Consider the following 19,236-nt stretch of genomic DNA (forward strand, 5'->3'; position numbering starts at 1 on the left):
GGGGCTGGAGCAGCGCGCCCCGGGGGCGGGGCCTCCAATGCAAATGAGGGGCGTGGGCCGGCGGGGCGTGGCGGGCGGGGCGCTGACCTGACGTCAGGCTCGCGGCCCGGGCAGTTGGCTCGGCGGCAGCGGAGCGGCCGGAGCGGTGGTGCAGAGCGGGGCCGCGCGGCGTGGCGCGGCGCGGGGAGCGGCGGCGGCGGCAGAGCCAGAGCAACATGGCGCCGGTGGGCGGGGGCGGGCGCCCGGGCATAGGGCCGGCCCGCGGGCGCCTCCTCCTGGCGGCGCCGGTGCTGCTGGTGCTGCTGTGGGCGCGGGGGGCCCGGGGCCAGGGCAGCCCCCAGCAGGGCTCGATCGTGGGCATGAGGCTGGCGAGCTGCAACAAGTCGTGTGGGACGAACCCGGATGGCATCATCTTCGTGTCCGAGGGCAGCACCGTGAACCTGAGGCTGTACGGCTACAGCCTGGGCAACATCTCCGGGAACCTGATCTCCTTCACCGAGGTGGACGATGCCGAGACCCTCCACACGTCCACCAGCTGTCTCGAGCTCACCAAAGACCTGGTTGTCCAGCAGCTGGTGAACGTGAGCCGCGGGAACACGTCCGGCGTGCTGGTGGTGCTCACCAAGTTCCTCCGGAGGAGCGAGAACATGAAGCTGTATGCACTGTGCACCCGGGCCCAGCCCGACGGGCCCTGGCTGAAGTGGACCGACAAGGACTCACTGCTCTTCATGGTGGAGGAGCCTGGGAGGTTCCTGCCTCTCTGGCTGCACATCCTCCTCATTACAGTGCTGCTGGTGCTGTCGGGCATATTTTCTGGCCTCAACCTCGGGCTTATGGCCCTGGACCCCATGGAGCTGCGCATCGTGCAGAACTGTGGCACCGAGAAGGAGAGGCGCTATGCCCGCAAGATTGAGCCCATCCGGCGCAAGGGCAACTACCTTCTCTGTTCGTTGCTCCTGGGGAACGTGCTGGTCAACACCTCCCTCACCATCCTTCTAGACAACCTCATCGGGTCCGGCCTCATGGCGGTGGCCTCCTCCACCATTGGCATTGTCATCTTTGGGGAGATCCTACCTCAGGCCCTGTGCTCCCGACACGGGCTGGCTGTGGGTGCCAACACCATCATTCTCACCAAATTCTTTATGCTGCTCACCTTCCCCCTCAGTTTTCCCATCAGCAAGCTCCTGGACTTTTTTCTGGGCCAGGAGATTCGCACGGTTTACAACCGGGAGAAGCTGATGGAGATGTTGAAGGTGACGGAGCCCTATAATGACCTCGTGAAAGAGGAGCTCAATATGATCCAGGGTGCCCTGGAACTACGCACCAAAACCGTAGAGGATATCATGACCCAGCTCCAGGACTGCTTCATGATCCGCAGTGACGCCATCCTGGACTTCAACACCATGTCAGAGATTATGGAAAGCGGCTATACCCGCATCCCGGTGTTCGAAGATGAGCAGTCCAATATTGTAGATATTCTCTACGTCAAAGACTTGGCCTTTGTGGACCCCGATGACTGCACCCCGCTCAAGACAATCACTCGCTTCTACAACCACCCAGTGCACTTTGTCTTCCATGACACCAAGTTGGATGCCATGCTGGAGGAGTTCAAGAAGGGTAAGGCCGGATGTAGTTCCCCTGGTTCAATTTCCTTGAGACGCCTCCTGTCCCCTGGCGTGTTTTGTGTCTGCTGGCTTTAGTGTTCTGTTTGTGTGACTCTGTGTCCCTTTGCCCATCACGTCCTATGCCTCTGAGGTGAACGATTTTGGAGCAGTAGACCCATTCTCAAGTGTCTGCCGTCTGCAAGGTAGTATGCTGTGTGCTCCTGATGAATCAAAGCTGAATAAGACACACTCGCTCCGTTGGAGGGCTGGAGCAAGGCCTCAGGGAGCTGTTGAAGCAAGACAGAGTAAGATGCCTGAAAAGAGGCCAGGGTGCTGGGGATTTAGAGTGTGGGGTGGAGTCGAGAAGGGGCTGGAAATTGGGGAATTTACAGGGGAAGTAGCATTTGAGGAGAACCTTAAAAGGTGGAGAGGCTTAATGCTTGAGGCAGAGGGAACCCTGCAAGCAGAGAACCCGAGTGGAGAAGCAAAGGTGTGCTTGTGGCCCAGCAGGTGGTCCTGTTTCGTGGGCATAGTGGCTCTGATGCTCAGTTGTCAATGGCTGGAGTAGTCTGGGGCCTGGTGGTGGATGCTAAGTTTGCTCCCAGCGTGGAGCTACAGGTTTTTGAGCAGGGGAGTGATGTCACTGGAGGTGCTAACCCACAGAAGCAGAATTGGGAGGTCTCTCATTGGCTTGCTGCTCAGAACAATGCCAAGTGGCGCTTTCGACTATTCAGCAGACACAAGCAGATTAAGTTTTGGTAATTGTCCTGCCTTTCCCTGGCGCCAACCTTAGCTTCCCTCCAGTGGTCTGCTGGAAATCTTCAGCTGCCTTGCACTGCCTTGTGTTTTTTTCTCACCTGGGTTCTTGGCCATTTCGCAGGGAGTTGGAAAGACATTTGGAGGGTTTACTCATCAGCCTCAAAACTCAAGGCACACACTCCTTTTCTTTTTTTTTTTTTTTTTTTTTGAGACGGAGTCTGGCTCTGCCGCCCAGGCTGGAGTGCAGTGGCCGGATCTCAGCTCACTGCAAGCTCCGCCTCCCGGGTTCACGCCATTCTCCTGCCTCAGCCTCCCGAGTAGCTGGGACTACAGGCGCCCGCCACCTCGCCCGGCTAATTTTTTTGTATTTTTTAGTAGAGACGGGGTTTCACCGTGTTAGCCAGGATGGTCTCGATCTCCTGACCTCGTGATCCGCCCGTCTCGGCCTCCCAAAGTGCTGGGATTAGAGGCTTGAGCCACCGCGCCCGGCCACTCCTTTTCTTCCAGCAAAATTTTCCTCCCGCCTCTGCCATTCAGAAACCCTCAAAGTGGCAGTAAACAAGCCAATTATGGAGTGGAACCCTCCTAGGCTGAAGGAAGTGAGGAGGCAGAAAGGGAAGCTCTTTTTAAAGGAATGGGGGTGAGGGGCTCATCCCAAACTTGAAGACTTTGCTTTCTAAACACTCTCCCAGCCTTCATTCTCGTAGGAGAGCTCCTGCTGGCTGAGGCCACTCAGGCCGACCTAGGGCTCCGAGAGACTTGGGAATCCTAGCAGGGAGTGAGCTGGCAGGTGTTTCTGTAACAGAGAGTGGAGGACAGCTTTGGAGTGGGATAGGCAGGAGCTGGCTTTGCCAGGTTTGGTCTGAAAAGATGCTGGGGTCAGGGCCAGGGTGGTGGGTTGGTACCCTCTGAAGTTCAACAGACCGAATCTCAGCATCGGAGCTGAGGACGACTTGAGTCAAGTAAGCTAGAGTCGGGGAGAGCCCTGGGGAAGGTGGCCTCCCTGCAGAGACTGGAGAGACAGACCCCTGGTGGTGAAGGCAGAGGCTGCGATGGGGCGGGGGTGGGGGGCGGCTTTGGGAGTGCAGAGCCAGGAATCAGGTTTTCCCAGGTACCTGAGCCTGGGACAGGGAAGCAGTGAGGATCTGTGCCCCACCCCCACCCCAAGCCTTGGGACCTGAAGACTTCTCTTATTGCTTGGTGGGGAGACTGATTAGGACCCTCCAGGGCAACTTCCTCCTCACTGCCTCTGTGGTGTTTGGGACTGTGGCTTGTGACACACCCAATAGCACCTTCTCTCCATCCAGTTGGGAATCTGGATCCAACCAGTATGGATTGGTCTGACCAGTCTCCCAGTCTTGATCAGCAGGACTGAGCTCTCTTGGGTGGGAGCCTCCTGGGTCTTGAGAGGGCTGTCTTTGGGCTCTGTCTTGTCAAGTGCCCTTTCATCAAGTTGGGAAAACAGAGCTAGCATCTCTTAGGCCAGAGTAGAGCTCCGCTGAGCCAAAGTCCCCAGGTTCAGTTTACTCCAGGAAAGTCTTCTCTTTAACAGGCCAGTTGCCTGAGGCCAAGCCCTGGAGCAGTGCTGGTAATCCCAGGGAACTGCACACAGGCTGCCCAGGAGATGGTGATAGTCCCCGCTTTCCACCCCCCATCCGCAAAGGAACAGGCCCTGTGGCTTTATGCCATCGCTTACTTCCCCATTCTCAGAGGTCTTGGAAAACCAGTTTTAACTCTTTGCTCACTGGGTTCCCTGCAGTGTGGCCTCTTCCAGACCTTCCAATCTGGTGTCTGAGATTGCCCAGGACACAGCACACACCTTGTGTCCATCTGCAATTTAAGAGTTTCTCTTCAGGGCGCGGTGGCTCATACCTGTAATCCCAGCACTTTGGGAGGGTGAGGTGGACAGATCACAAGGTCAGGAGATTGAGACCATCCTGGCTAACACGGTGAAACCTCGTCTCTACTAAAAATACAAAAAATTAGCCGGCTGTGGTGGCACGTGCCTGTAGTCCCAGCTACTCATGAGGTTGAGACAGGAGAATCGCTTGAACCCGGGAGGCGGAGGTTGCAGCAAGCCCAGATAGCATCACTGCACTTCCAGCCTGGGCGACAGAGCAAGACTGTCTCAAAAAAAAAAAAAAGTGTCTTTAGGAGTCTGGTGTTGGAAATGCTTTTTTTTTTTTTTTTTTTTTAACCTAAGAGAACAAGTGAGTAAGGTTAGAACAGCTGGCATTGTTTTATTTGTTTGTTTGTTGTTGTTTTTTGAGACGGAGTTTCATTCTTGTTGCCCAGGCTGGAGTGTAATGGCGCGATCTTGGCACACTGCAACCTCCTCCACCTCCCGGGTTTAGGTGATTCTTCTGCCTCAGCCTCCTGAGTAGCCGGGATTACAGGCATGTGCCACCACCCCCGGCTTATTTTATTTTATTTTATTTTATTTTATTTTTTTGAGGCGGAGTCTCGCTCTGTCGCCCGGACTGGAGTGCAGTGGCCGGATCTCAGCTCACTGCAAGCTCCGCCTCCCGGGTTTAAGCCATTCTCCTGCCTCAGCCTCCCAAGTAGCTGGGACTACAGGCGCCCGCCACCTCGCCCGGCTAGTTTTTTTGTATTTTTAGTAGAGACGGGGTTTCACTGTATTAGCCAGGATGGTCTCGATCTCCTGACCTCGTGATCCACCCGTCTCGGCCTCCCAAAGTGCTGGGATTACAGGCTTGAGCCACCGCGCCCGGCCTAATTTTATATTTTTAGTGGAGATGGGGTTTCTCCATGTTGGTCAGTCTGGTCTGGAACTCCTGACCTCAGGTGATCCACCTGCCTGGGCCTCCCAAAGTGCTGGGATTACAGGCGTGAGCCACTGCCCCTGGCCTTTCAGCTGACATTGTTAACAGTGCCAGAGTCAGAGATGGGGTGACTGTCTAGCCCAGCATCTCTCTCTGAGGGTCTGTCCTGGACCCTCCTCCACCCCAGGTTGGGCGAGGGCCCTGAGCCTAGCTTTACCAGAATCCTTCTGCCCCACAAGTAATCCTGTTTTAGGACCTTTGTATTCCTTCTTTCCCCTCTCCAGCATTATAAGCTCTTTGAGGGTAAAGGCCATGCCTTCTTAAGTGTTTTCACTACTCAGTGCTTGGTAAAGAGACGGGTCTCTAGTAAGTGTTGGATAAATGAATGAACAATGGATGACTGTCTGGCAAACCCCACTGACCTTTTTGCTGTTTTTTCCTTTCTTTTTTTTTTTGAGACGGAGTTTCGCTCTTGTTGCCCAGGCTGGAGTGCAGTGACGCCATCTTGGCTCACTACAACCTCCTCCTCCGATTCTCCTGCCTCAGCCTCCCAAGTAGCTGGGATTACAGGCTCCCACCACTGCGCCCGGCTAATTTTTGTATTTTTAGTAGAGATGGGGTTTCACCATGTTGGCCAGGCTGGTCATAAACTCCTGACCTCAGGTGATCCACCCACCTCAGCCTCCCACAGTGTTAGGATTACAGGCATGATCCACTGCGCCTGGCCTTTTTTTGTTTTGTTTTGTTTTGTTTTGAGACAGAGTTTCAGTCTGGCACGCTCTTGGCTCACTGCAACCTCTGCCTCCCAGGTTCAAGCTATTCTTGTGCCTCAGCCTCCGAGTAGCAGGGATTAGAGGTGCGTGCCACCGCATCTGGCTGAGTTTTGTATTTTTAGTAGAGATGGGGTTTCACCATGTTAGCTAGGCTCGTCTTGAACTCCTGACCTCAAGTGATCTGCCCGCCTCGGCCTCCCAAAGTGCTGGGATTACAGGTGTGAGCCACCACGCCGGGCCTTTTTGCTGTTCTACACCAGGATGCTCCCACCCTGGGGCCTTTGCCATGCTTGTTTCCTTGGGCTGGAATATTCTTCCCCAGAAGTCAGTATGGCTCACTGTCTTCCCAGGTCACCTCTCAGTGGGGCCTTCCTGCCACCTTGTTTAAAACTGCACCCACCATCCCACCCCAACTTCCTAATCTCCCCTGCCCTGTGCTGATTTCCCCGCTTCTCATAGCACGCATCGCTCTCTAGCATCTGTGTAATTTGCTGATTTACCGTGTTGTCTCCCGTCTGTCTCCTTCCACTGGCATCTAAGTTTCAAAGGGCGGCTCTCCTTGTTTTGCTTGTCAATGTATCTCTAGCCCCTAGAAAGGCTCTTGGCACATAGTAAGGCCACCATCCACGGCACTGAGTGAGTAAGTGAGTGAATGAATACCTGTCTGGTTTGGCAGAGGATCCTTCCCATTTTAATAGTGTTAGAATTCTGAGGAGCTGATGAGGGCAAAGAAAAGTGGGGGTCGTGCACTTACCAGGTTCAGAGTTCCATCCACACAGGACAGACAGGAGGAGCGCCTGGGATGACATGTCGGGGACTGAGAGGTAGAGTTTGGGGCCTTGAGTGTGATGCGTGGTTCCCCGCCACGTACCTCAGTTTCCCCACCAATAAGTGGTCTTTGACCACTGGGGGTTTACACAGCTTCCCTCATTAGATGAGTCATGAATGTGCTCCTGCACACTTAGAGATGGGCTAGGGGCATCGGTGCAGATGTGGGGGCCGAGTGTCCCTAGGAGTAAGGCAGGGGGTACAGCCTTGCTGCGCTTCTGTCTCCCGGCTCACAGCAGTTAGTGCCAGATATCTGTGAAACCCCATGCTGCGTGCAAGATGTGATGCTAGGTGCTGCAGGACCACAGGAGTAAGATCAAGAGTTGGTGAGACAAGCCCTCAGGCCTGAGAGTCTCCTGTGATTTGAACCTTGGCCCTTCCGCTTAAACCTTGCCTAGAACTGTTTGCAGTACTGGGTGTTGTGGATGGGTTTGTCCAGCTTGGAATCTCAGAACAAAGGTGCCTCCAGCTCCTCCTGCCCCAGTTTGTGTTTTGCCTTCACCACTCTCCCAGACCCTGAAGCAAAGTAATGAAGAGGGCAGAGCTCCGCCCCCGCCCTTGCAGCACACCTTCCAGCTTCTAGCTGTGACCCACCGTCTGGGACACTCCTTCCCTCCTAGGTACTTAGCTCATATTTAAACACCTTATCTTTCCCCACCCACCTTATAACCACCTAGACCCTGTACAGACCTGGGTGTAACTCCAGCCAACCTGGTCACTGACCTGTGCGGTGGCCTTGGACCTGTTACTGCTCCTGTCAGCAAGTTAGTGGTAGTATAAATTGATGAGAAAAAGCTAGAAATATTTTCATTAAAAACTCCTCCTAGCTGTGGCTCATGCCTGTAATCCTAGCACTTTGGGAGCTGTTTGGGTGGGTCACTTGAGGCCAGGAGTTCGAGACCAGCCTGACCAACATGGCAAAACCCCATCTTTACTAAAAAAAAAAAAATGCAAAAATTAGCCGGATATGATGGCACATGCCTGTAATCCCAGCTACTGGGGTGACTGAGGCAGGAGAATCGCTTGAGCCCGGGAGGCAGAGGTTGCAGTGAGCTGATACTGTACCACTGCACTCCAACCTGAGCGACAGAGCAAGACTCTGTCTCAAAAACAAAACAAAACAAAACAAAAAACCCATATTTTCATCTAGGCCGTGTCAGATTTTCCCACCGACTTTATTTTATTCCTGGAACAACTTTATAAAGTGAAGAAAAAACACTGTATGATTTTTGCATTCACTTTTGGTTCCCGTCATCTAACACACCTTAGGTAGCTTATCCTCCCCACCCCACGCTCCCATCCGCACCTGCTTGTTCTTTCGTTTGTTCAACCGACAGTGACCATTTTGAAGCCTGTGTGTCAGACTCTGTGCTGACTGTGGGGAATCAGAGATGAATAAAACTGCCCTGTTCACAGCACTCACAGTCTCCCAAGGAGAGAGACACGTGAACAACGCCTGGCTGCACAGAGTTCACAGATAGGGTGCCGTGGGGCTGAGGGAGGGCAGGCCTGCGAGATGCTTCTGAAATGAGAGTAACTAGACTCATTGGTCCTTATGGAGATCTGGGAGTCAGGGCCAGGAAGTAGTTGTGAAAGTCAGAGGTTTCTAGCTTGGGATTCAGGTTGATGATGTCATTTAACTGCAATCGGGAGAGGAGGACGAAGAGACAGTTTGGTGAGGGCAGAGGGAGGTGAGTGGTGGTAATGATAATGGTGTGACCCATTCCTGAGCTCCTTCTCCGTGCCCAGCACTGTTTACACTAGGGCTTCTCACACTGGACTGCCTGGACATTTTGTTAAAGTGCAGACTTGAACTCAGTGGGTCTGGGTGTGGCCTGAGAGTCTGCATTTCTGACAGGTTCTCAGATGATGCCCATGCTGCTGGCTGTGGCCCATACCAGTGTGCAGTAACATCCAGGCAGGCTTGCAGGGGAAACTGCCCATGTGGGGCTGGGGAGCAAGGCCAGGACAACACTAAAAGGTTTAAGAGTCAGCCAAGAGCAGGCAGAATGGGAGAGAGAGCTGCTGGGCACAGTGGCTGACGCCTGTAATGCCAGCACTTTGGGTGGCTGAGGCGGGTGGATCACCTGAGGTCAGGAGTTTGAGACCAGCCTGACCAGCATGGCGAAACCCCGTCTCTACTAAAAATACAAAAATTAGCCGGGTGTGGTGATGGTCGCCTGTTATCCCAACTGCTAGGGAGGCTGAGGCAGGAGAATAGCTTGAATCAGGAGGCAGAGGTTGCAGTGAGCCGAGATCGTGCCATTGTACTCCAGCCTGGGTGACAGAGAGACACTGTCTCAAAAAAAAAAAAAAAATAGAATGTGAGAGAGAGGAAAGGACAGTGCAGGGGATGTCAGTGTGTAAAAGCTGGACTGGGGCGACTCCTTGATGGGGACGAAGAGAACCAGGGGGGCACGGTATTCGGGAGCCTCCTTGGGAGGTCCGATGGGGTGAGGACCACGCACAGACTGTGGGATGGGACCTTAGGCTGTGGGGTGCCCAGCGAGAGCAGCCTCGGACAAGTGGTGCCCGAAGGCAGCTGTGCACAGGCTGTCCGTCAGCCCTGCCTGGTAATAGCCTCAACATGGTGCTTTGATCTCGAGAAGCTGCCCGGGGGCAGGTGTATCTGAGAGTGACACAAGGTGGTTGATACTCTGGGTGCAGGCAGAGGTCCCAGCGGGGACAGCTGACAGAGCTGTGCCCAGGCTCCTTCTCACTTTCCCTTTAGTGCAGTGCTGTGGGAAGGGAACATGGGCACGTGGAGGGGCCTGGTGCGTGCCAGCCAGCGGGCAGCTGCACCTCCTTCCTGGCTGGCCCCGTGCAGCCTATGGGCTGATTCCCAAAGAGGAGCCAGAACTGAGGGGAGACTCACGTGTCTTCACTTGACAGTTTTCTTCCCAGAGCTCTGGTTTGCGCAATGGAAGGCACCGCCGTGCATCGAGGCCCTGATAGATTCTTAGGTTATTCTGGTGTTTGCTTTTCAAACATCTCGTATTTTTAACTAGGAAATCCCTCTCCAGTGTTTTTCTGCTCACCTCTGGTCAGGACGGGAAGCACCGAGCAGATGTTTAACCTTGAAAATGGGTGAATACATAGGAGCACAACATCAGGGAACGGCCCTGCAGGATCAGCACGGGGCCCTTAGGAAGGGGAGGCCTGTCTTGTAAGTAAAAGTCTGGAAAGGCGTTTCGGCGGAATCTGCTAGGGTGGGTAGACATGGCGTTTTCCACTCTGGTACATGTTGCCCTGGGAGAGCCTGGACAAGACCCGAAGGCTGAGGGGTGAGCCTCGCCATCCTCCGCAGCAGCTGTGGGGGTGTGGCTCGGACCTCCCGGGCTGCTTCCCATCCCTTGCTAGAGGGACTTGGGGGTGCGGATCCCTGGGTGCCATCTCTCTGCACCCCTCCCACATGAACCTGGTTGACTGAACAGCAAGGACATCTTTGAGGGGAAGGAAGCCTGGCCTCTCTGAAGGAGTCGCTACTACAGGCCTCCAGTCTCCTTGAGGGCAGGGGCCAGCATGGTTGTCCCACACTGGGCGCTGGCTCCTGAAAGGCCGCACAGTCATGGAGAGTGTGTGTGGAAGGGCAGCCTGGGCCAGGCCTTCGTCGCTGCCTTGGTGACTGATTTTTGGAGAGTCTCCTGGTTCCTTCTCCCCAGCCTGTGGGGGATGGACAGGCTGTCTCGAAGCCTTCTTGTGGTCTTAGGGATTCTTTTTTTTTTTTTTTTTTTTTTTTTTGAGGCGGAGTCTCGCTCTGTCGCCCAGGCTGGAGTGCAGTGGCCGGATCTCAGCTCACTGCAAGCTCCACCTCCCGGGTTTACGCCATTCTCCTGCCTCAGCCTCCCGAGTAGCTGGGACTACAGGCGCCCGCCACCTCGCCCAGCTAGTTTTTGTATTTTTAGTAGAGACGGGGTTTCACCGTGTTAGCCAGGATGGTCTCGATCTCCTGACCTCGCGATCCGCCCGTCTCGGCCTCCCAAAGTGCTGGGATTACAGGCTTGAGCCACCGCGCCCGGCCTGGTCTTAGGGATTCTTGGAACTCCTTAGCAGAACCGACTCTGAGATGTGTGAAGGTGCTAGAATTTCCAGAAGTACCTGGCTGGTCCTCGGCTGAGGGGGTGGGAAGCAGCTGGCCAGTCGCTGCCATTTCCTCCAGCCCTGGTGCCTGGGGCTACACCTGCCCTGCCCCTCTCTTACCCCTCTCGTTTCACTAGGACGTCCTGTTGTGAGAGGGTCGGAGGCTCCATAGAGGGCCCCTGGCTTGTGTCATAGGCTAGAGCCTAGACTCCTTACTTCTGTGCCTATTCCGTTGTTAGAGGATTTTCTTTCTTTCTTTTTTATTAGTGTTTATTATTTGTCCGTAGCCATAAAAGAGATACATCTCATTGCTGGAACTTGTCTCTATTAAAAACAAAACAAAACAACAAAACAAAAACCTTATAACAAATAGCATGGCTGGGTGCAGTGGTTCACACCTATAATCCCAGTACTTTGGGAGGCTGAGGCGGGTGGATCACCTGAGGTCAGGAGTTCGAGACCAGCCTGGCCAACATGGTGGAACCCTGTCTCTACTAAAAAAATACAAAAAAATTTAGCCGGTCGTGGTGGTGCACACCTGTAATTGCCAACTACTTGGGAGGCTGAAGCAGGAGAATTGCTTGAACCCGGGAGGCGGAGGTTGCAGTGAGCCAAGATTGTGCCACTGCACTCTAGCCTGGGCAACAGAACCAGACTCCATCTCAAAAAAAACAAAGAAATCCCTGTCTGCATGCTTTTTGGAACACAGTTTAGATGGGTTCTTCAGATTTCCCGCTGATAAGAAATGAAATCCATTTTATCCCCATCATCCTTTGGGAGTCTCTCAGAGAATCTGCACCAGGACAAGGGCTGGGCAGTGCTGTGCGCCTCTGCGGGAAGGTGAGCCCAGAGGCTGGATGTACAGCTGCTAGTTTGTTTTGCTGGGGGTTAAACTTGGTGTTGCTGGATCTTTCCCCAGAGGTTATGGTCAGAGTTGCTTCCATGCTGCAGGGCTGATTTACTGTGAAGGGGTAGGGTTGTTGCAGGACTGGTTTCCCAGGCTCTCTGAAACGCCTGGTCTCTGGCCAGGAGGCAGCCTGGAGCCTCAGTGCAAGGAGGATCCCTCCCCCACCCCAGGTAGGGCCACTCCCACCTATGTACGCACCCACACTAATACCCCCACATAGGCACAGGCAGGCATTCACACATGCACGCACACATACTTATACCCCCACATAGGCACAGGCAGGCCCTTACACACACATGCGCGCGCACACAGACACACTCATACCCCCACATAGGCACAGGCAGGCTTACTCCCACCCATGCGCACACACACACTTACACCCTCCACAAAGGCACAGGCAGGGACTCACACACACATGGGCACACACACACACACACACACATCCCCTTCACATAGGTACAGGCAGGCTCGCTGTCACCCATGCACACACACACACTCATTCCCCCCCCACAGGCACAGGCAGGCACTCACACACACATGCGTACACACACACACTCCCACCTCCCAGAGGCACAGGCAGGGCCACTCTCACACGTTCACACCCACCTGCTACCCCCCATGTGCACACGCAGGCTCTCAAACGGCCGCATTTACGCACACATGCAATGTCACCAGGAGTCTCGTCTTAAACGGAAGCCTCTCTCTCATGAAACTTTCCTGAGAGTTAAAAGTCAGTTTCAAAAATTAGTAAATGCTTGTACAGTGTAATTGATTTCATGAAACGCCCAAAATAGTGACTTTCTCTTCAGCTGCTAGTGATCTGGTCATCCACGTTGATGACTCTGTCCCCTTCAGACCTTGCTGTGAGGACTAAGTGAAGTAAGGTGTGCAAAGTGCTTAGCCCTGTGCCCAGCACTGTGTAATCATGCGTTAAATATTAGTTATTTTTAAAATTATTATTGCTGTTATCCAAAAGGTGCCCCAGTTGGCATTGATGCCAACCTGTGGCCGCAGCGGTTCTCATACACTGTCTCTGTTGGCAGGCTGCCCTGCTGTTCAGGGTGGTGGCTTTTTTGAAATTATAAATACACTGATACACCTTCTATGTACCCACAAAAATTTAAAATTAAATGAAATGGCCAGGCACCGTGGCTCATGTCTGTAATCCCAGCACTTTGGGAGGTCGAGGCAGACAGACCAGGAGTTTGAAATCAGCCTGGCCACCATGGTGAAACCCCATCGCTACTAAAAGTACAAAAATTAGCGGGATATGGTGGCGTGTACGTGTACCTGTAGTCCCAGCTACTGAGGAGGCTAGGGCTGGAGAATCCCTTGAACCCAGGAGGTAGAGGTTGCAGTGAGCCAAGATCACACCACTGCACTCCGGCCTGGGTGATAGGAGGAGACTCCATCTAAAAAAAAAAAATTAAAATTAAGTATAGAAAGCTTATTAAAAATAAATAAATAAATAATGACACTGAGCTCAAAAGAACCCTCTATATAATTATATGCTAATTCAGATGCCATCTTATCTGGACCCCAGTGTATATAGTCAGAGTAACAGAAGGCAGAGCTCAATGGAAAAAAATGAAAGTGAAAGAGGAAATTCTCCTCATTTACTTAGTTTCCCCCACTTCCAAAATGGGGAAAGTTAAGCCTGCCGTCCTGACCGCCAGCGCATCCGTGTTCCGACTGCGGGAGCATCATGTGAGGGCTGCCCTGTGGGAGGGGCAGGGGAAGGAAGGAGCACAGCCCTGTTTGCCAGTCATGCGTTTTCATTTCAGCTTCACTGGTCCTCTGCTGCCTCCCAGGTGTCTCAGGGAGGGAGGGAAGAGGCCACCAGCTGAGTCTCTGTTCCCTTGGAGCCCCATCTTGCCTCTGCAACAAAGATCTGTAGTCACTTGGAGGCCAGGAGTTTGAGGTTACACAAGCTATGATTGCATCACTGCACTTCAGCCTGGGTGGCAGAGTGAGACCCTGTGTTTAAAATTTTTTTAAAAATTAAAAAGTTAAAAAAAAAAAAGAACAGGAAATGCGTGTGCCTGTAGCAGTGGTTAACATTTATGGAGTGATTATTTAATCCTCCAAGTGCTGTAGATGGGAAACTGAGGCTCAGAGAGGCCAACAGTCTTTCCCAGTCACATGACAGCTGAGTGACAACCTCAGGCTATGTGGCCCTAGAAGCCATGCTGTAAAGCACTATGCAGTGTCTCCTTGCAGTGAGATTGCAGCTGGTAAGAAAGAGAGCAGGCTGGGCGCAGTGGCTCACGCCTGTAATCCCAGCACTTTGAGTGGCCAGGGCGGGTGGATCACCTGAGGTCAGGAGTTCGAGACCAGCCTGACCAACATGGCAAAACCGCATCTCTACTAAAAATACAAAAATTAGCTGAGTGTGATGTATGCCCGTCCTCCCAGCTACTTGAGAGGCTGAGGCAGGAGATTCGCTTGAATCCAGGAGGTGGAGGTTGCAGTGAGCAGAGATCGTGCCACTGCACTCCAGCCTGGGAGATAGAGTAAGACTCCATCTCAAAAAAAAAAAAAAAAAAAGCCAGCAGATTGGGAGATTCCAGTAAGTTCAGGCTAAACAATGCTAAAAAATGTACTGTCGGTTTGCGATTTTTTTCTTTAGGTAAACTTTTTGTTGATGCATAATATAGAGAAAAGTGCATAAATCGTAAGTGTACAGCCTGTGTACAAACACTCCTAACTGCCACTGAGCTTGAGTAATAAAACATTACCCCCACCCTGGAAGCCCACCCCTGACCCCATGCACCCTCCCAGTCCCTGCCCTGCTCCCTCAGTCATCCTGGGTCAATTTTTTTCTGTTTCTAAACTTTTGTAAGTGAATCATATCATATGTACACTTTTGTGTCTGGCTTCTGCTGAATGTTAAGAGTCTGAGCTTCATCCATGTTGTATGTAGCTGTCATTCATTCCTTTTAGTTGCTATCATAATATTCCCTTTATATAACCAATAATATTACTGAGGGACATTGCATTGTTTCCAGTTTGGGACTGTTACAAATGATGCTGCTAAGAACACTCTTGTGCATGTATCTTGCTGAACATACGAAGGCATTTCTGTTGGGAATATGCCCGGGAATGGAATCGCTAAGGCACAGGGACATTAGAGATGAGAGTTTTCCAAAGTGCTTGTATCAGTGTCCACTCCCATCCCCACCAACTCTGGTCTTGTCAAGTATGTGTATATGTGTTTAACGTTTGCCATTCAGGTGTGTGCATGGTTGTGTCTCGTTGTGTTTTGTTTTTGTTTTGTGGCAGGGTCTCTTTCTGTCATCCAGGCCGGAGTGCAGTAGCATGATCACAGCTCACTGCAGGCCCAACCTCCCAGGCTCAAGCAGTTCTCCCACCTCAGCCTCCCAAGTAGCTGGGACCACAGATGTGGGCCACTGTGCCTGGCTAATTTTTAAATTTGTGTAGAGATGTGGTCTTCCCTTGTTGTCCAGGCTGGTCTCGAACTCCTGGCCTCAAGCGATCCTCCCTCCTCGGCCTCCTAAAGTGCTGGGATTACAGGCTGGAGCCACTGTGCCATTGTAGTTTTATTTTATTTTATTTTTTTGAGATGGAGTGTCGCTGTCGCCTAGGCTGGAGTGCAGTGGTGTGATCTCAGCTCACCACTACCTCCACTTCCCAGATTCAAGTGATTCCTCCGCCTCAGCCGCCCGAGTAGCTGGGACCGCAGGCCACGTGCCACCACACCCAGCTAATTTTTTGTATTTTAGTAGAGACGGGGTTTCACCGTGTTGGTCAGGATGGTCTCGATCTCCTGACCTCGTGATCCACCTGCCTCGGCCTCCCAAAGTGCTGGGATTACAGGCGTGAGCCACCGCGCCCGGCCGCTATTGTGTTGTTTTAAAATTTACTTTTATTGATACCTAATAGCTATTTTCTTTTTTTCTTTTTTTTTTTTGAGACAGAGTCTTGCTCTGTTGCCCGGGCTGGAGTGCAGTGGCCGGATCTCAGCTCACTGCAAGCTCCGCCTCCCGGGTTTATGCCATTCTCCTGCCTCAGCCTTCCGAGTAGCTGGGACTACAGGCGCCCACCACCGCGCCCAGCTAGTTTTTTGTATTTTTTTTAGTAGAGACGGGGTTTCACCATGTTAGCCAGGATGCTCTCGATCTCCTGACCTCGTGATCCGCCCGTCTCGGCCTCCCAAAGTGCTGGGATTACAGGCTTGAGCCACCGCGCCCGGCCCACCGATATTGAGCATATTTTTGTATGCTTATTGTCCATTTGACTCTTCTTTTCGTTGGTGTCTGTTACCTGTTTTCTTTTTTTTGAGTTGGAGTTTTACTCTTGTTGCCCAGGCTGGAGTGTAATGGCACAGTCTTGGCTCACCGCAACCCCCACCTCCTGGGTTCAAGCAATTCTCCTGCCTCAGCCTCCTGAGTAGCTGGGACTACAGGAGCGCGCCGCCACACTCAGCTAAGTTTTGTATATTTAGCGTAAACGGGGTTTCACCATGTTGGCCAGGATGGTCTCAGTCTCTTGACCTTGTGGTCCACCCGCCTCGGCCTCCCAAAGTGCTGGGATTACAGGCATGTGCCACTGCGCCCGGCCTGTTGCCTATTTTCTAAGAGGTTGTTTGCCTTGCCTTTTTATTTCTTTTTCGAGATACAGTCTCTGTGTCACGTAGGCTGGAGTGCGGTGATACCATCATGGCTCACCATAGCCTCAACTTCCCAGGCTCAAGCAATATATTCCACTTTACAACCTCCTGAGTAGCTGGGACCACGGGTGTGCGCCACCACACCCAGCTACTTTGTGTGTGTGTGTTTTTTTTTTTTTTTTTTTTTGAGACAGAGTCTCGTTTTGTTGCTCAATCTGGAGTGCAGTGGCACGATCTTGGCTCATTGCAACCTCCACCTCCTGGGTTCAAGTGATTCTCCTGCCTCAGGCTCCTGAGTAGCTGGGATTACAAGTGCATGCCACCACACTCAGCTAATTTTTTATATTTTTGGTAGAGATGGGGTTTCACCGTGTTGGCCAGGCTGGTCTTGAACTCCTGACCTCAGGTGATTCACCTGCCTTGGCCTCCCAAAGTGCTGGGATTACAGGTGTGAGGCCCCGCGCCCGGCCGAGACTGGGTGATTTATAAACAGTTTAAGTTTGTTTGGCTCACGGTTTCGGGGGTTGGGAAGACCCAGATGAGGTTTTGTATCTGGTGAGGCACGGTGCTGGCAAGAGAAGGGAAGGTGAGTGCATGCCAGGGGGCAGACTCCTGTGCTGTCTTCTAGAAATTGTATCATTTATTTTTTGCATTTAGATCTGTAATCCTTATGGAACTTATTTTTGTTTTTGATGTGAGTTAGCAGTTAATAATTCTTTTTTTTTTTTTTGAGATGGAGTCTAGCTCTGTCACTCAGGCTGGAGTGCAGTAGCGTGATCACCGCTTACTGCAGGCTTCACCTCCCGGGTTCACGCCATTCTCCTACCTCAGCCTCCCAAGTAGCTGGAACTACAGGCGCCCGCCACCATGCCTGGCTAATTTTTTACATTTTTTCAGTAGAGATGGGGTTTAACTGTGTTAGCCAGGATGGTCTCGATCTCCCGACCTTGTGATCTGCCTGCCTCGGCCTCCCAAAGTGTGGGATTACAGGCGTGAGCCACCGCACCCGGCCAGTATTCTTTCTTTAAAAGCTGTATGGAATCACTTGAACTCAGGAGTTTGAGACTAGCCTGCACAACGTGGTGAAACCCTGTCTCTACCAAAAATACAAAAATTAGCTGGGTGTGGTGACATGCACCTTTGATCCCAGCTACTCACAGGCTGAGGTGGGACGGTCATTTGAACCTGGGAGGCAGAAGTTGCAGTGAGCTAAGATTGTGCCACTGCCCTCCAGCCTGGGTGACAGAGCAAGACCTCGTCTCAAAAAAAAAAAAAAGGTCCATATAATACCCAGGACTTTGTATTGAAAAGATCTCTTTTCTCACTGGACTGTGGTGTACATGCAGGTCTCTCTGGACTCTTCGATTTAATTGATCTGTTTCTTTTTCTTTGCTCCAGTAACTATATTGGCATAATTGCAGTAATTTTATAATAAGTTTTGACATCTGGTAATGTTGAGCCCTTTGGTCTTCAAGATTGTCTTAGCTTTTCTTAGCTTTTTACCTGGGAATTTTATGGAATCGCACTGAATTTACAGAACAACTCAAAGCCTTGACTTTTTTTTTTTTTTTTTTTTTAGATGGAGTCTCACTTTGTCGCCAGGCTGGAGTGCAGTGGTGTGATCTCGGCTCACTGCAACCTCTGCCTCCTGGGTTCAAGCGATTCTCCTGCCTCAGCCTCCTGAGTAGCTGGGGCTACAGGCACGTGCCACCATACCCAGCTAATTTTTGTATTTTAGTAGAGATGAGGTTTCACCATGTTGGCCAGGCTGATCTCAAACTCTTATTTTATTTTTTGAGACGAAGTCTCACTCTGTCGCCCAGGCTGGAGTGCAGTGGCGCAATCTCGCCTCACTGCAAGCTCCGCGTCCCGGGTTCACGCCATTCTCCTGCCTCAGCCTCCTGAGTAGCTGGGACTACAGGCACCCACCACCATGCCCGGCTAATTTTTTGTGTTTTTTAGTAGAGATGGGGTTTCACTGTGTTAGCCAGGATGGTCTCGCTTTCCTGACCTTGTGATCCACCCTCCTCGGCCTCCCGAAGTGCTGGGATTATAGGCGTGAGCCACTGCGCCCAGCCAAGAGACAGGGTCTTGTTCTGTTGCCCAGGCTAGAGCACAGTGGCACGCAATCATAGCTCACTGCAGCCTCAAACTCCTGGGCTTAAGTGATCCTCTGCCTTGGCCTCCCAAAATGCTGAGATCACAGGCTTGAGCCACCATGCCCGGCCCTGATTACAGTTTTATCTTGAAGGATACACATAGGACGAGGCTTGGTCGGTCCTAGAAGAGCTTCACGCCCTCTGCCTGTGGTATCGGGCACTCTCTCTAGATATGTTAATGTATTCACCAACCAGGAAGCTCAGTGATCTTTGGAGTCCAGAGTTTTTATCCAGACCTCATTACATACTCATGTTTGATTAAGTCATTCACCACAGGATTAAACCCAATCTCTAGACCCGTCCCTCAATTCAAAGCCCAAACTGGGTAATCACCTGCTTGGTCTTCACCATGTTGCCCAGGCTATTTTGGAACTCCTGGGAAGGCTTTCAAAGTTGATAATTTTATATGATTTTGCTAGGGTTTTTCATAGATTTCCTTTATCAGATCAAGGAATTTCCCTTCTCCCCTTAGTTTGCTAAGAATTTTTATGATGCCGGGCGTGGTGGCTCAAGCCTGTAATCCCAGCACTTTGGGAGGCCGAGACGGGCGGATCACGGGGTCAGGAGATCGAGACCATCCTGGCTAACACGGTGAAACCCCGTCTCTACTAAAAAAAATACAAAAAAAACTAGCCGGGCAAGGTGGCGGGTGCCTGTAGTCCCAGCTACTTGGGAGGCTGAGGCAGAAGAATGGCGTGAACCTGGGAGGCAGA

The 19,236-nt window shown here is 52.1% G+C and overlaps 1 protein-coding gene across 4 annotated transcripts in view; it reads left to right on the forward strand.

The window, feature by feature from the left end:
- The first annotated feature begins 87 nt into the window (after positions 1-87).
- Positions 88-19,236, forward strand: part of CNNM4 (cyclin and CBS domain divalent metal cation transport mediator 4) — a 47,870-nt gene continuing 28,721 nt past the window's right edge. For all 4 annotated transcript variants that reach the window (XM_033238892.1, XM_033238889.1, XM_033238890.1 and 1 more), the window contains exon 1: positions 88-1,617. In XM_033238892.1, coding sequence (XP_033094783.1) covers positions 216-1,617 — 1,402 coding nt within the window. In that variant the 5' untranslated portion in view covers positions 88-215. The remainder of the gene's footprint in view (positions 1,618-19,236) is intronic.

The sequence above is a fragment of the Trachypithecus francoisi genome, unplaced genomic scaffold, assembly GCF_009764315.1.
Source record: "Trachypithecus francoisi isolate TF-2019V2 unplaced genomic scaffold, Tfra_2.0 Lachesis_group17, whole genome shotgun sequence".
In the NCBI taxonomy this organism is placed as follows: Eukaryota; Metazoa; Chordata; class Mammalia; order Primates; family Cercopithecidae; genus Trachypithecus; species Trachypithecus francoisi.